Source organism: Lipotes vexillifer, unplaced genomic scaffold (genome assembly GCF_000442215.2).
Source record: "Lipotes vexillifer unplaced genomic scaffold, Lipotes_vexillifer_v1.1 scaffold345, whole genome shotgun sequence".
NCBI classification, from domain to species: Eukaryota; Metazoa; Chordata; class Mammalia; order Artiodactyla; family Lipotidae; genus Lipotes; species Lipotes vexillifer.
In genome coordinates, this window is record NW_006789243.1 from 535,166 (window position 1) to 551,457 (window position 16,292).

General features: G+C 35.6%; 1 protein-coding gene across 1 annotated transcript in view; it reads left to right on the forward strand.

Annotated features, from left to right (window-relative positions):
* Positions 1-16,292, forward strand: part of NRK (Nik related kinase) — a 167,577-nt gene that overhangs the window by 144,124 nt on the left and 7,161 nt on the right. The window contains exons 19-26 of the mRNA XM_007462428.1: positions 449-785; positions 4,172-4,358; positions 4,804-4,959; positions 7,121-7,264; positions 9,101-9,259; positions 12,884-12,988; positions 14,622-14,764; positions 15,055-15,204. Of these exons, the coding sequence (XP_007462490.1) occupies positions 449-785; positions 4,172-4,358; positions 4,804-4,959; positions 7,121-7,264; positions 9,101-9,259; positions 12,884-12,988; positions 14,622-14,764; positions 15,055-15,204 (1,381 nt within the window). The remainder of the gene's footprint in view (positions 1-448; positions 786-4,171; positions 4,359-4,803; positions 4,960-7,120; positions 7,265-9,100; positions 9,260-12,883; positions 12,989-14,621; positions 14,765-15,054; positions 15,205-16,292) is intronic.

Sequence of the window (16,292 nt, forward strand, 5' to 3'; positions counted from 1 at the left end):
ATAAAGGCACATGTTTAAATTAACATAATTTACATATATTATAATAATTATTTAAATATGTTGTGGTTGAACCAAAAATATGGGCTTGATCATTCATGTGGCTGTGAAGTTGCTAATGCATGAAGTAGTCTACGGTTTAAGAAAATAAAACATATTATTGCTACTAACCTAACACATGTTCCTAATAAAGGATGCAAGTTCTCTTACATCTGCCATCCAAATGCAGCCAGGGAATTGACAGTGGCTATGGTGTTAATTTAATATTTAAGATTGACAAGACATAGGGACATTTTTCATATCTATATCATACCAGTAGTGTTCACATAGAACAAAAACATGCCTGGAGATAGTACATATGTGTAAGGCATACTAATTTTGTTTCATTTGTTGACTTTCAAATATGTTTTTGTTGGGTGGTTTTCTATCATTAATTGGATCTTGTTATCAGGCCAAGCTGTGGCAGAGGTGGAAGCTACAAGCAAGATGGTAAAGATGGAAGTGATGGAGGGGAAGGAACTTTCAGCAGCAATGGAAGCCAGAGAGCTAGTAGAAGCCACGGAGGAAGTACAGCCACTAGGGGCAGTGCAGCCATTGGAGACCATGAAGGACACAGAGCCAATACAGGCAGTGGAAGAAGAGGCAAAGAGAGTAATGGAAATGAGGGAGTCAGTAGAACCAATGAAGAGAGTGAAGCCCTTGAACTCAATGGAGAAGAAAATTGCTCAGAGATAGATGATCCAGTATTGGAGAGACCAGCATCCCAGGAATTTGAACATAAACCAGAGGTAATGTGCCATTTGAAAAGGAGAATGAACTCTTCTCCTTGTGAATGCGTTTCTTCATGTGATATGTCATATTTCCAGCCATTACAAATATATTTTAGACTTCTATCCCAAAGCCTTAAAGACTTTTAATTATAGCTGTAGATAGATCTTTATTTCTTCTAATTTGGATGGTTCCTATTTTCTTCCAGGGACAAAAATATCTTATTTGTTTACCTTTATTGCTCAGATCACATGCTTGGGATAGTGTCTCTTAACACATACATTTTTCTGGGAGGTTTTATTGTGATGAAATACACATAACATAAAATTTTATGTTTTAACCATGTTTTAAGTGTACAATTCAGTGGAATTAAGTACATTCACAATGTAGTACAACAATTACTACTATTCATTTCTGGAAGTTTTTTATCATCTCAAACAAACAATTAACTCCCCACTATCCCTCCCCCCAGTCCCTAATAACCTCTATTCTACTTTCTGTGTAGGTACCTTATATAGGCAGAATCATACAATATTTGTCCTTTTGTGTCTGTCTATTTCACTTAGCATATTTTCAAGGTTCATCCATTTTGTAGCATGTATCAGAATTTCCTTCCTTTTTAAGGCTGAATAATATTCTGTAGTATGAATATATCACATTTTGTATATCCATTCATATGTTGATAGACACTTGGGTCGTTTTCACCTTTGGCTGCTGTGAACATTGGTGTACAAGTATCAGTTGTTGGAGTCCCTCTTTTTAATTCTTTGAGCTATATACCTAGGAGTGGAATTGTTATCTTCTATTTTAACTTTTTGAGGAAGTGTTAACACATACAATTTAAAACAGAAGTAGTGTACTGTGTTTAGACAATTATTTTGTCATTCACAAAATATTTACAGACTTTATAGATATGTTTTAAAATACTCAAGTAGCTTCACATATGCCAGATAAATAGGAATTATCACAGAGATTTCCTGGAACACATGGGTTTTGAACTAATTCTTGACAAATGGGGAGTATTGGATATCTGAAAACAGAGATGAGATTACAGACAAAGGAAAAATCATGCCAATTTACTTTCCCAGCCTATTGTCCTATCATAACTAGCTTAGAAGATGCCATGCTCTTTCATGAATTAGTGACCTTGTTCAAGCACTTCCCTTTGTCTATAAGGCTTCCCCTTACCTCTTCTCTGCTTGTGAACTAGTCATCCTTCATGATCCAACTCATATATCATCTTTGACTTCCCAAGGCAGAACTACACACCTCTTCATCTGCACTTGCAAGCATTTTTGGCCATCGTTTAATTTTAGTACTTACGACTTTGTAATTTATTTATTTGTTTACTTGCTCTTCTGTCACAATAGATTGTAAACTCTTAAAAGGCAGGAACTATTTTTTTTTTTTAATAATACACAATGTATTTATTTATTTATTTATTTATGGCTGTGTTGGGTCTTCATTTCTGTGCATGGGCTTTCTCTAGTCGTGGCAAGTGGGGGTCACTCTTCATCGCGGTGCGCAGGCCTCTCACTATCGCGGCCTCTGTTGTTGCGGAGCACAGGCTCCAGACGCGCAGGCTCAGCAATTGTGGCTCACGGGCCCAGCCGCTCCATGGCATGTGGGATCTTCCCAGACCAGGGCTCGAACCTGTGTCGTCTGCATTGGCAGGCAGATTCTCAACCACTGCGCCACCAGGGAAGCCCAGGCAGGAACTATTTTTAATCCATCCTTGATTACTTTTCTTTACCTACTCACACAATCCCAGGGTCCAACCTAGGGCTTCGTCTATGGCAGGCATACAGTAATTACGGAAGAAATCAATGAAGGAAGGAAACAAAGAAAACAAGGAAGGAGGAAACTCCCTAGATGGTTTCCAATGGGAAAGCAACATCAGTGGGAAAGTGTCTATGTCTGCCTCTCTATCTGTCTATCTATCTATCTACCTATCTATCTATTTGTCTATCTAGCTATCTTTCCATCCACCCATCCATCCTACCTACCTACCTAACTGCCTACCTACTTATCTTAATTAAAGACATTAATACAGGATGTCCCAGCACAGTTTTCATAGCACCCCTGGGTATCTCCAGTTATCTTAAGAAATGTTTTTGACATTTACAGAGTGAATGGATCTTCTTTTTATTTTAATTATTTTTTAGGATGAGATAATCTTTTATTTTTTTTAATTTAACATCTTTATTGGAGTATAATTGCTTTACAATGGTGTGTTAGTTTCTGCTTTATAACAAAGTGAATCAGTTATATATATACATATGTTCCCATATCTCTTCCCTCTTGCATCTCCCTCCCTCCCACCCTCTAGGTGGGCACAAAGCACCGAGCTGATCTCCCAGTGTTATGCGGCAACACTTTTGTGGCAGGAAAGGTCATAAAAACAAGTCTTTGACAGGGCAGCACAGCTGTCTCAATCACTGTTTAGAAACAAAGAAATGCTTATCAGCAAACAGGCTTACCAAAAACTGTTGGTATGTTTTTCCACAGGATATGGCATCCCACATAAATTCTGTCACATTTTGTGACTTTTATCCTTGAATTTCTTCTCTGTAAGTTAATGGAATATGGCTAAATTTTCACTGAAGCATGTTCACACTCTTGAATTTGTGTTAGTTGATTTTCCATCATTAGCTTTGTCATTTGACAAAATGGAATTGAATCTACCATAGCATAGCTGAATGTAAGCTTTGGAATCAAACAGACTTTGGCTTCAAACTCTGATCGTCTTAATTATCTCTATGACCTTGAATACATTATATAACTTCACTAAGCTTTAGTTTCCTTGTAAGTAAAATGGAGATAATCTTACTTACTTTTTGGGTTGTTGCAAGGATTCACAACAATATGTAAATAAGATGCCTAGCAGGGTATCTAATGCATAGTAAAATCTCCACAAATTTTAGGTCCGTAAATTATACAGCTAAGGAGTTCATGCTCCTTGAATTTCTACTTTGGCATCAGTTGTCTCAATATAGGTTAGTTAGTTCTTTTTTTTTTTTTTTTTTTTTTTTTTTTGTTCCGGGGCCCTCTCACTATTGTGGCCTCTCCCGTTGCGGAGCACAGGCTCCGGACGCATAGGCTCAGTGGCCATGGCTCATGGGCCCAGCCGCTCCCGCGGCATGTGGGATCTTCCCAGACCGGGGCATGAGCCCATGTCCCCTGCATCGGCAGGCGGACGCTCAACCACTGCGCCACCAGGGAAGCCCTACTTCTTTTCTGATAACATTGTTGAGTTCTACTGGTAAATGTGGATTTTATAAGGATAAAGAATTATAAGATGTTACAAACTTTGTATTCTCTTTTTCAAATAACCGCTAGGCATATCATATTTCTCTCACTATTAATTTCCTAATAAAGTCAAAATAAATTTTTAATCATCTTTTAGGAGTCAGGTGGTAGAAGTGAAGCCTCAAATGCTGTTGCCTCAGGCGCTGCACCTGCAGCACCTGGTGATGAGAATGACACTATGGACATATCAGAAGTATCAACAGAATCAGATTTTTCTGCCAGCCACTCATCTCCTTCCAATGGTTCTGAAGGGGCTGCAAATGCTGATTTTGCCAGTACCATCTGTAAGTGTATTTAATATAATCTCCGAATGCTGCAGTCTGTTTACATATTAAATACAGTGTTTGACCACTGCTTCATTATCAGAAAAGAATCAAATCATTCTGATACTCATTTGACATAAATTCAGATGGATGTATATATATTTTTAAATCTACTCTTCACTTAGTCTTTATGGCACCTAAATTTGAACTACAATTGAGAAATTGGGTCCCTCATCTGGATTTTACTTGCAATCCAATCACAGTAACTTGAAGTATATTCATATTCAGAAATGTATTCTGACCATCTTGATTTGTGTTAACTGATGGTTTAGGATTTATAGAAATTATAGCTCCAATAAAAAAATAAAGTACAGTAAAGGAAAAGGAATTTTTCTAAGCTATGTCTCATTTGTGGAAACACTCAAGCGCATATGGTATAAGTTCTCTCAATATCTTCTCTTCACAGTATATGCTGGATTAGTGGAAGTACCTGAGAAATCATCTAAGCAACCCTCTGAAGTCAATGTTAACCCACTCTATGTCTCTCCTGAATGTAAAAAACCACTAATCCACATGTATGAAAAGGAATTCACTTCTGAGATCTGCTGTGGTTCTTTGTGGGGTGAGTTTGGTTTCTTAAAACTGAGTTGTTATACTTTAAAGAATATATTTTTATCTATATAGCAAACTTGTGAAAAATCATAGATGTAAACATGTGTTTGCTATTGAAAAAACATTTCCAAGTATATACATATATACACATACATATACACACACAGTAGTTAACTTGCTTATTTATTTATTTGCTGATTTATTTTTACTCAATGCATTTTGCTGTTTGAATTACTCCCTACCCTTTTTATTCTGTTTTTCTTTACAGCCCAAATTAACTTGGCTAAAATATAAAATTGGACTAGGTTATGATTATTTGAAAATTCAAGCTTAGCATTTTTAATTTGGGCAGAATGCAACATATAATACCTAATGAGATATTACAAGAAATTTCTTTAGGTTCTTGTTTTTAAAATATCTTGAGGATTTGTAGAGAAAGCTCCTTGTGTAATATCTTAACTTTGATAGACTTTTTCAACCCTTTGTTTCAGAAGAATTATAACCACATTGGTAATGCTGAGACAATATTTTACCTCAAGCGGGTCTGAATCATAAATGAAACAGAATAAATGAATGCAAGGAAGGGAAAAGTCCAAAATAAATGCCAACCTCCTACCTTCAGTTTCAGAGATTTTGATTAATGTATGATTGAACAGGAGACATAATTTTAAATTAAAAATAGAACAGTGTAGCAAACATTATAGTTAAGTGGATTAAACAATTTGGAAAAAAATAAGCCATCCTCAAAGTTCTACTAATATAATGTATCAGATAACAAGAAAGCAAAGTTTACTTCATTATCATTGCAGTCAGGCAACTACCCAGAGATGAACTTAATGTCTAGTAACTCATTTTTATCATTTGTGGTTTTATATTTTGAAAAATAAAAGAATATAATATGTGTCAATGTGGTAGACCGAGATCCCCAAAATGGCTGCTGCCAGTGTCTCAGTCCTCAGGGGTGTCCCAGCTGCCTCATGCCTCTCCAGGGGAATTCTCTAAGAACAAGAAGTGGTTCTGACCCAGGCATCTTTCACACTACTGCATCTGCCCTGCGTCATGCCACTTGGAGCATGTGAGATTTTGTGCATACCCTGTAAGAATGAAATTTCCTTTTCCTATAGCCCTCCAGCTCTCCTGAACATAAGCCCCACTTGATTTTCAAAGGCAGATGTTCTAGGCACTCATTTTCCCAGTGCCAGACCCCCAGGCTGGGGAACCCAATGTGGGTTTCAGACCCCTTGCTCCTTGAGTAGAACCTCTGTGGTTATGATATCCCTTTTGTTTATGAGTCATCGACCCTGGGGTGTGGGTCTTTACTAAACCACATCTCTGCCACTCCTTTCCATCTTGTTGTGGCTCCTTCTTTATGTCTTTAGTTGTGGAAAATCTTTTCTGCTAGTCTTCAGGTCATTCTGATACATAGTTGCTCTGTAAATAGTTGTAATTTTTGTATGCCCATGGAAAGAGGTGTGTTCAGGGTCTTTCTACTCCACCATCTTGAGACTGACCCCCATTTGAAGTATATTCTAAATTTACTTCAATCTGCTACTTTAGTCTTCTCATTCAGTCTATAAACAGTGCTTCTATTAGAATGAATAAAGCCAGCACACAAATAACAGAGTGTAGGAGTGTAAATGCATGAAAGTAGAAACTAATTTTATAGGCATTTAGCAACTTAAGTTTTTTTAATATATGTGTGAACACAGAATCACTCAATTTAAAAACAATTTACATGCAATTATTCTAAAAGCATTAAAACCATGTTACAATTAGCAATGAGAAATCAACTGAATTGAAGGCCTGATATATACTAGGCATATTTTATATTTAATGGTAACTTTCAAAAAGCTTGATTGATTTTTATAAAGTTTGGGACACTACTGAAAGGTGTTGAGATATACATAAAGTTCTATTTGTGTGATGGCATACAAGACACCAGCCAGTAGAATATTGCCAGAGGGTATTATCTTCAATATTTTAATGAAAATAAATTTGTTCTGTTGGCAGAGAGTTCATTTTTACACAGAATGAAATTAACATTAGCCTAAGATGATAAACGTCACCTTTACATAGATCAGCACACTGGAGTAGCAAAAATACTAGTATAAATTCAATTATAAAAATGTAATCTGAGCTAATATAGCACTTTTCTTTTCATATACAAACAGGAGTGAATTTGCTGTTGGGAACTCGATCAAATCTGTATCTGATGGACAGAAGTGGAAAGGCAGACATTACTAAACTTATAAAGCGAAGACCATTCCGTCAAATTCAAGTTGTAGAGCCACTCAATTTGCTGATTACCATCTCCGGTTTGTTTAAGAACTAAAATTAGCTGAGTAATTATGCAGATAAATTAGGTTTCAAACTGGGCTAAAGACTCTCTGGAGTGAAAGTATTCATAGGAAAGCACTATAAATATAAATTTTAATTGGGACACCAGGCTTTCCTACTTGTATTTTCTTACCTATTTACAATTTAAACTTCTGACTCTCCTTTGGTGTCTGGATATTTGATTGTAATGTACCTGTCCTAGGTCAGTGACAAGAAAAACCATGCCATTTGCATCCTTTCACATCTTTTCTGAGTAGCCACCTACATCTTCACAACTCACAGCTTCACCCACCCATGCACACACGACCACACTAACCTCCACTATATACCTTTCTTGTGTTAGAAGCAACAAAGAACAAAAAGGACAATAATTGGATAAAAATGAGACTCTGTTGTCTCTGCCACAGCTGTATAATAAGGGCCTACAGATAGGACTAGTAACAAGAATGGATCCCCTAAGATCTCTCCATTCTTCCCACATAGTAGTTGAACTTCTTAGTTTTGGTCAGTCAGATCCTGAACCTTGAAATATGAGAGAACAAGTATATGGATGTTAATAATTATTGTGATTACTAAACAGTACTTGGTATCAGGAAAGCACTAACATTAATGCTGACTTTAGGCAAAAAAAATGACTGTTGAAAGATTAGGAAAATTTTTTTAAATGGTTTGACTGTAGAATAAAATTATGCTAATCACAGTAATTTTATGTGTTTATATACTTCCTGTCTGTACCTAATAATGATATTGCACATTAATTAATGATTATGTATAGTCCTAAATATGATTAACTTTGCTTTAAGTTTTGGTTAGAGAAATCCTCTACAGATATACTAAAGTGTCATGATTTTTTGGTCATTCATTTATAATTGCTTGAGGCACACAGAAGTAACATTTAGTTTTTGAAAACATCTGGGTGGCTTACAGACTGTACATCTGGATAACAGATTTCTTTACTTTTTATCCAGCTTTCTCTAACCTAAATGTTCTCTTTTTAATTCTTAAGTTTCTCTTAAATGTGGATTATTTTTGCATCAAATAGTACTGAGAACGTCAGTATAGAAAGATATCTAATAGTTTGGATTTCAATTTTATTTTACCATTTGAGAATAGAATGGCAATAGATATAGATGCTTGAATTCTAACACTGCTCAAAAATGTTGTATAAAAATATATTTAAGATTAATTACAAAAATGAGAATCTTATTGTTGGGCCCAGAAATCTTACAGTCATAAACCCTAAAAATGAATGTAAAGTCACTATATATGAAAAGAAATGTGTAATTTTAATGGCTTGTTTTTCTGAAGGAATTGTAGGAATTTGATGGGACTTACTTCGTAAGTATACTGGAATGAAAGAGTACAAAGACCCATCTCACTGGCCCAGAATGCCTAACAAGCAATACATAAGACACCCTTCTCATATATACACACTACCAGAGATAGCTTCTGGGTCTCTGAATCCCAGAAAGGTCATGACTTAGATAAGAACCTAAGGTACAAATGAATGGATGGTGATTCTGTTGCCTGCACAGTGGCAGTCTTAACCTGTCCCAAAGAAGTATTTTACATTTGCTTCTACATAGGTAGCTGGTAGATACTTCAGCTATCTCTTGGAAGTGAGAGACTGAGAGACTTTGCTATCACATTTCCAAACTCTAAAGGGAAGACTCTGATGCAGCATAGATTTTTTAAAGTGTATTTTTATTTTAATGAAAACATTTGTTTAAAAAGACAAAAATACTTTTACCTTTTTTGTTCTTCTAATATATATAAAAAAAAGACTGAATTGAAACTGTATCTTTTCTTATCAGGCCATAAGAACAGACTTCGGGTGTATCATTTGACCTGGCTGAGAAACAAGATTTTGAATGATGATCCAGAAAGTAAAAGAAGACAAGAGGAAATGCTCAAGACAGAGGAAGCCTGCAAAGCTATTGATAAGTTGACAGGCTGTGAACACTTCAGCGTCCGTAAGTGTCATTTCATGTTTGCTATAGCTATATAAATTTTGCTTCCCTTCATTTGGTGAAGAACATTATTGTGAAAGGCAAAGTAGAGAAAGAAAAGAATGTGCAACTTCAAATACAAAAATGAGTGAATTTCACTGAGATACCTTTCAGGTCTTTTATGTCACAATCTTGGCTCTTATTGAGAAAATATAGATTGACTGAAATAGATATTGGAGTTAAGTTTGGTTCACTTTCTCACCTTTCTTCCCTTCCCAGTCACTCTAATTAGTTCATATGAACTGATATGTCTTCCTGCTTCTATCTAACTTCAATTATATAAATGGTGTTGATGTATCTTCAATAACCTACAAGGAGATTTATATGACATTATCTTTTCTTGGAACAGCAATAAAATAGGATCACATAATAATTCCTTTTTTTCAAAATCAGAAAACCCCTCCTAATACTGACCAGGAAACTTTACCATGAGTCAAAACGAAAATTCATCAATTGTCTGCTGGCTCTCATTCCCACTGTCGATATTCATGAGTATAATTGCTAAATATTTCCTGTCTGATTACTGTGTTTTCATTTCCCCTGTCTCTTCACAACCATCCACTGTGAAATGGAGTAACAAATCCAAGGTCTTAGAGTCCTGCTCTAATCTGTCAACAACTTGGAAGTAATGTTATCTAATTCTTTCTGTTTCTGAAGCAAATACCCCTACTCTCAGCCTTTGTTTTCTTCTTTCCTCTTTTCTAATTGCCTGTGAGGCAGAACTAGTGGCACAGGTAAGAGATAGCTGGAATCACATAATATGAGTTGCAGCAGTATATTTCTACACTGACTGACTGTTTTTGTTCTGCATACAAAGAGCCTTTCCAAGGATAAGTTTCCATATGTCTGTACATATGTACACAAACACCAATAAAGGTAGGAATGAGCACCCAGACAACTTAGGCATCAAATAAATATATTACTTTCTTCTAGTTTTATGTATCACTAATTTCCTCCAAATCATATTACATAAATATGGTAGCCAGAGGTGAAAGATATTCCCAGATGTTAACCCAAAAGTTTATATAGCAGAACTGCCTCTTACTAACTTATCGAGTTTTTAGTTGAATAAGAGAGAGTTTACAAAGATAGTCATCTTGCAAATCTATGCTTTTGGTAAACAGATGGACTAGTTTAGTCCAGTTTTCCTAGCTGACCGCATTCCAACCCATCCCAGCTCTCATAACAACCAATAACATTTGTCCTACTGACAGGTGGAACAGTAGCACCTTTACATAGGAGGACAACAACATAACCATACTTGTGTGGTATTTTCATGGCCTTCCAAAGTCAACAAAATAATGGACCGACATCAGTTACCGTCGTATATTAAAATTATTGGAACTATTTGCTTAACAAAGAATTCCTTTGCTTCTTGGAGGTTTATTAATCATGCTTCTTTGACCTACTTCTGAACAGTTTAAAAAAAAAAAGAAAGCAAAGCTAGATTCAGAGAGACAGAGACACAGAATGAGAAAGAGAGAAGGAGAGAGGAGGGGAGGGGAGAGGAGAGAGAGAATTCGTATATATTAGTCTCAGATGAAGTCTGGCTAGCGAATACAGAAGCAGTGTCTCTGCCAAAGAAGCGGGGTTTTAGCACAAATATAAATCTAGAAGTAGGACAAAATATTTCATGAGAGCCAGAAGGTCTAGCCAAGAGCAAGCATATACTTTTTATATATTTTTTCTCTCTTTTAATAAAAAAATGCTCTATTGAAATAATTTACATATCATAAAATACACCCCATTAAAGTGTACAATTAAAGGGTTTAGGGTATGTTTATAGAGTTGTGTAACCATCACCATGATCTAATGTTCATCATTCCAAAAAGAAACCTCATGGCCATTAGCAGTCACTCCATATTTTATTCCTCTTACCTTATTCCCCTCATAGTCCTAAGTAGCTACTGATCTACTTTCTTTGCTGTGGATTTGTCTTTTTTCCACAATTTATTTAAATGGAATTATACATTATGTGGTCTTTTGTGACAAGCTTCTGTCACTTAGCATAATGTTTTCAAGGTTCATCCATGCTGTAACCTATTCAACATGTATCAGTATTCCTTTTTATTGCTGAATAGTATTGCACTGTATAGATATATCACCTTTTGTTTATCCAGTTTTTTATACATCCATTGTTTTATACGTTTACACTTTTTCCACTTTTTGGCTGTTAGGAATAATTCTGCTATGAACACTTTCATACATGTCTTTGTACATTGGAGTGAATATTTTCTTTTCTCTTAGATAGAATATTTTTATTCTGTCTATCTAAGAGATATTTATTCTGCCAGATATTTATTCTGCCAGATATTTATTCTGCCAGAATATTTTTAAAAGTGACTGACAGAACTGTTTTACATTGCCATAAGTATGAAAGCTCCATTTTTCTCTTCATTCTTACCAACACCTGTAAATGTCAGTCTTTTGATCCTAGCCATCCACGTGGGTGTAACGTGGCATCACATTATAGTTTTGATTTGCACTTCCCTGATGAATAATGTTGTTGAGCATCTTTTCAAGTGTTTGTTGATCATTTGTATATCTTCCTTGGCTTATTTATTTTTTTGTTGTTGAGTTGTAAGTATTCTTTATATATTCTGGACATTAGACCTTTATCAGATATATGATTTTCAGATATTTATTCCCATTCCATACTTTGTCTTTTCACTTTCTTGATAGTGTCCTTTGATACATAGAAGTATTAATTTTAATGAAACCCAATTTATCTGTTTCTTTCTTTTGTTGCTTATGCTTTTGGTGTCAAATATAAGAATCTATTGCCATGAAGGTTTATTCCTATATTTACTTCTAAGAGTTTCATAGTTTTAACTCTTACATTTAGGTCTTTGACCCATTTCAGGTATTTTTTGTATATGGATTGAGGTAGGAGGTCCAATTCATTTTTTTGTACTTGGATATTCAGTTGTCGCAGTACCATTTGATGAAGAGATTATTCTCTACTCCATTGATCTCTATGCCTGTCCTTAGGTCAGTACTACACTGTTTTGATTACTGTAGCTTGTAGTAAGTTTAGAAATTGGGAACCGTGAGTCCTCCAACTTTGTTTTTCATTTTCAAGATTGTTTTGGCTATTTGGAGCCTCTTCCAATTCCAAGTGAATTTTAATCAGCATTTCCATCTATGCATAGGGGGGCATTGGGATTTTAATAGAGATTGCAATGAATCTGTAGATCACTTTTCATAGTACTGACCTCTTAAGGTCAGTACTGCTGACTGCTGATGATTTTTAATCACATCTCTCATTTAACAATGTTAAGTCTACCCGTCCATGAACAGAGGAAGTATTTCCATTTATTTAGGTCTTCTTTAATTTCTTTCAGCAATGTTCTGTAGTTTTCAGTGTACAATTTAGAGTGTTCTTAAAGGCTAATACATACACTCCATAAAACTATACAGTATTTTTGTCACCTTCTTTTGGGCATCAAATTGTAACCAAATAACTTTTCTAAAATAAATGGTCTATGGTCTTACATTGTTATTATGACATTTTCAACAACAAACACAAATACTTGAGTGTTCTTGTTAACTCTGGCATCGTTACTTCTTTGTATTTTATCACTGTAGTGCAACATGAAGAAACAACATATATTGCAATTGCTTTGAAATCATCAATTCACCTGTATGCATGGGCACCAAAGTCCTTTGATGAAAGCACTGCCATTAAAGTGAGTGGTCTCCTTTTCCTTTAGTTTTTCTTTTGAGAAATTGTAAACAGAACAGTATTTGGAATAGAGTAGCAGAAATATATACCATTCTTCTACAATTAATGTAATTTAAATATACCATGTCAATAATTATCATTTAACCCTTTTTTAGATAATTCACAGGCACCACACCAAGGGAGAGTGTGAGGGAAATCCCTGACCCCTCCCCTTAAAGGACCTCCCCACCAGCTCCTCACTCCCAATTCCTGTAGTCAACATGAAGACCTTCTCTTCTAAAGCCACAAACACAAGCTTTGGGTGCCACCCCAATGACTTGAAGCTGAGAAAGTCCCTGTTCTCTCTTAGTGGGGGGTGGAGAGCAGAGGGAAGGTAAGGAAAGGTGTGACAATGGTAAAGGGGGAAACCTCTACCATTGTAGAGGAATGATAGAGGAATGAACCTGGAAGAGGAATGAAGGAAGAGAAAGGCTTTGCTCTAATTACCAGGGCTACAGTAGATGGGGGTGGGAAGGAAAGGATGGCTCTATATTCCTTCCAAGCTAGATCTCTAAACACATTTTTCTCTAGAACTATTACAAGGAATGGTGGTTAGGCTTATTTGGATTATGAGTACTGTTTCCACCCTTATTATGGTTTAATTGAACTTCTATGGATCAGCCTCTTAAGGTAACCATTTAGTGTCCCAGACAATTAAGTTGCTGATGATTTTTAATCACATCTCATAAACTGGGGACTATTTTATCTTCATTATCTTTTTATAATGCTCCAGAATTCAACATAAATAAGATTATTTTGTATTTATTCTATAGTAATAAGGACTGATTAATGAGCTGGCAATATTGCATAGAGTCCAGTAGCTCCTAATCTGGGATATACATAAGAATCATCTGGAGCATTTGTTAAAAGTTTAGATCTCAGACCCAACTCCAGGCCAAATTAGTAGGTCTGAAGTGGAGCCTGGGAATCTATATTTTTAGCAAACAACCCAGGAGATTTTGAACTGGTTGGTCCCTGGACAAGTTTTTACAAAGCACTGATAGGGATACATCATGATAGACCCCAACAACGTATTCATGAAATACTATTGTATCTTAGGTCAGGATCTGATTACATGGTATATTTTGTAGGCCAAAACATCACATGTATACAATAAAGATGGGTTAACATCTATGACTTCTCCTCAATGTCTATTTGTACAATAAATATGTTCTTTTATAAATAGCACAGACTACTATATAGATAGTCTGGGTCTGTCCTGACACAAACCACATCCCTGATCTGATCTCCCTAAATTGGGCCTTGGGTCAGCTGTCAGTATTTGGATATGGGTTTGTTCTTGGGCGTCTGCTTATTGGTCAGAGCTTCCTGGTATGGAGCTGGAAAGCAAAGAAGGTAAGTACCAACAGTCTGTGTAGCCTGATACACAATTTCTGGTCCAAATCCTCACTCCAGTTCTTGAATCCCACCTCATGACTATAGTGTGGTGAAACCTGTGATGCCCAGTCCTCTACTGTGACCTGAACTTGGCAATGAATCCTGTTTGCCTTTTTGTTTCCTTGGACTAGGAACCATAAGAGCCTAGAGTACATCCAGTCTATGGTAGGTTAACATGTCTGGCCTTTCTCATTCCCTACCAAGTGTGCATTGATCAATCAGCAGACTCCGAAGGAGACTACATGTCCTATGAAGCCTATATACGAATACTGGCAAAAATACAGGCAGCTGATCCAGCAAACCGGTTTAAGAGACCAGATGAGCTCCTTCATTTGCTGAAGCTCAAGGCAAGGAATTTAAAGACAGCAAACAGAGTACAGGGCCATACAAGGCTCTTATGATTTTTGGAGATTTGGCCTTCGAAGGAAAACTCAATATTTAGAACCTGAATATAATCGTTCTTATTGTAATAACAGACCTAAGAAAAGTTATAATACCTAGGTCTCTAAATATATTATGTAACTTTAAAAATCATTCTGGGTTTTATAAACCTGTTAAACAAAAGGGCAGGGGAATTTTCGCCTTAGACAGAGTGTCATTTTTGGCCTTTTGGCCATATTTGGTTTTATATCTACAGGTGTTTCCAACACTTGGTCATAAGCCAGTGACAGTTGACCTGGCTATTGGTTCTGAAAAAAGACTAAAGATTTTCTTCAGCTCAGCAGATGGATATCACATCATTGATGCAGAATCTGAGGTTATGTCTGATGTGACCCTGCCAAATAATGTAAGATCCCTAGAAATTACTGTATAACACAATTTGAGTATTTCCAACTGTCAAAACTCTTAAAGGTTTAAAAATATGAGTATCAATATCTATATTAGAACTGAGATGTAAAAGGTAAGTATAAAGTGCCAGAAAGTAGTAATGGATAAACAAAAATCACTGATGGTTTCTTAGTCCAGACAGCTAAGTCTGTTCCACAGATAGATTTTGTCTGCAACAGTGATTTTTGTTTGTTTTTAAGTTTACATTTAAAATCTAGATTTCTATTGAAAAACCAATGATCTGACAATATCAGGCCAACATTACTATCTGGCCATAATCAACTGGAACCAATTTGTGCCTGTCCACTTTTAGATTGAACATACGCTATACATTCTCTATCCATCCACCATTATGTATTTATAATAACTGGCCCTTGTAGCCATATGAGTTTGCAACCCTTGCTTTAGTCTTCTGCACCTCATAATGCATTAATAGATTTTTTAAAGTTACACCAGTATTGCAACATCATTATGTGTATGTCCTTTCTTTATCCAGATTGTAGTACTTTAACTGTGATATATAGCAAATTATCATAAAGTATTCTCTTACAGTATGTTATACTTAGAATTTCTGATCAAAGATTCAGCATTTTAAAAGCTAATGCACATCAACTCTTAACTCAAATAATTATAAATATGAAAATATGGCACAGCATCTAAAATATGGATAGTTGTAAAAATACTATACACATCATTTGTCTAAAGAGCTTGAACATAACATAATACCCCTCACACACACGTACCATACATAATATAATTCTCCTATATCTCAAATTTGATGGTAGAAATGATATTTGTCCTACTGAAAATTATATTAAAAAGGAAGGGCTGAACCAACAAATCTCTGCTTCACCCTTTTTGAATTCCCCATTTTGTCAATCACTAAAGTTTTAGCAGTTTAGCATTATACAAAATTCTAGGAGAAAATTTTATGTACTGCTAAGCCACTGTAGTAATGTGATATTTTGCACAGCTTTCAGAATTATCTATATATCTCTGACAGATTACATGGAGCAATTGTCAGATCATTAGTGGAGAATTTTTTTA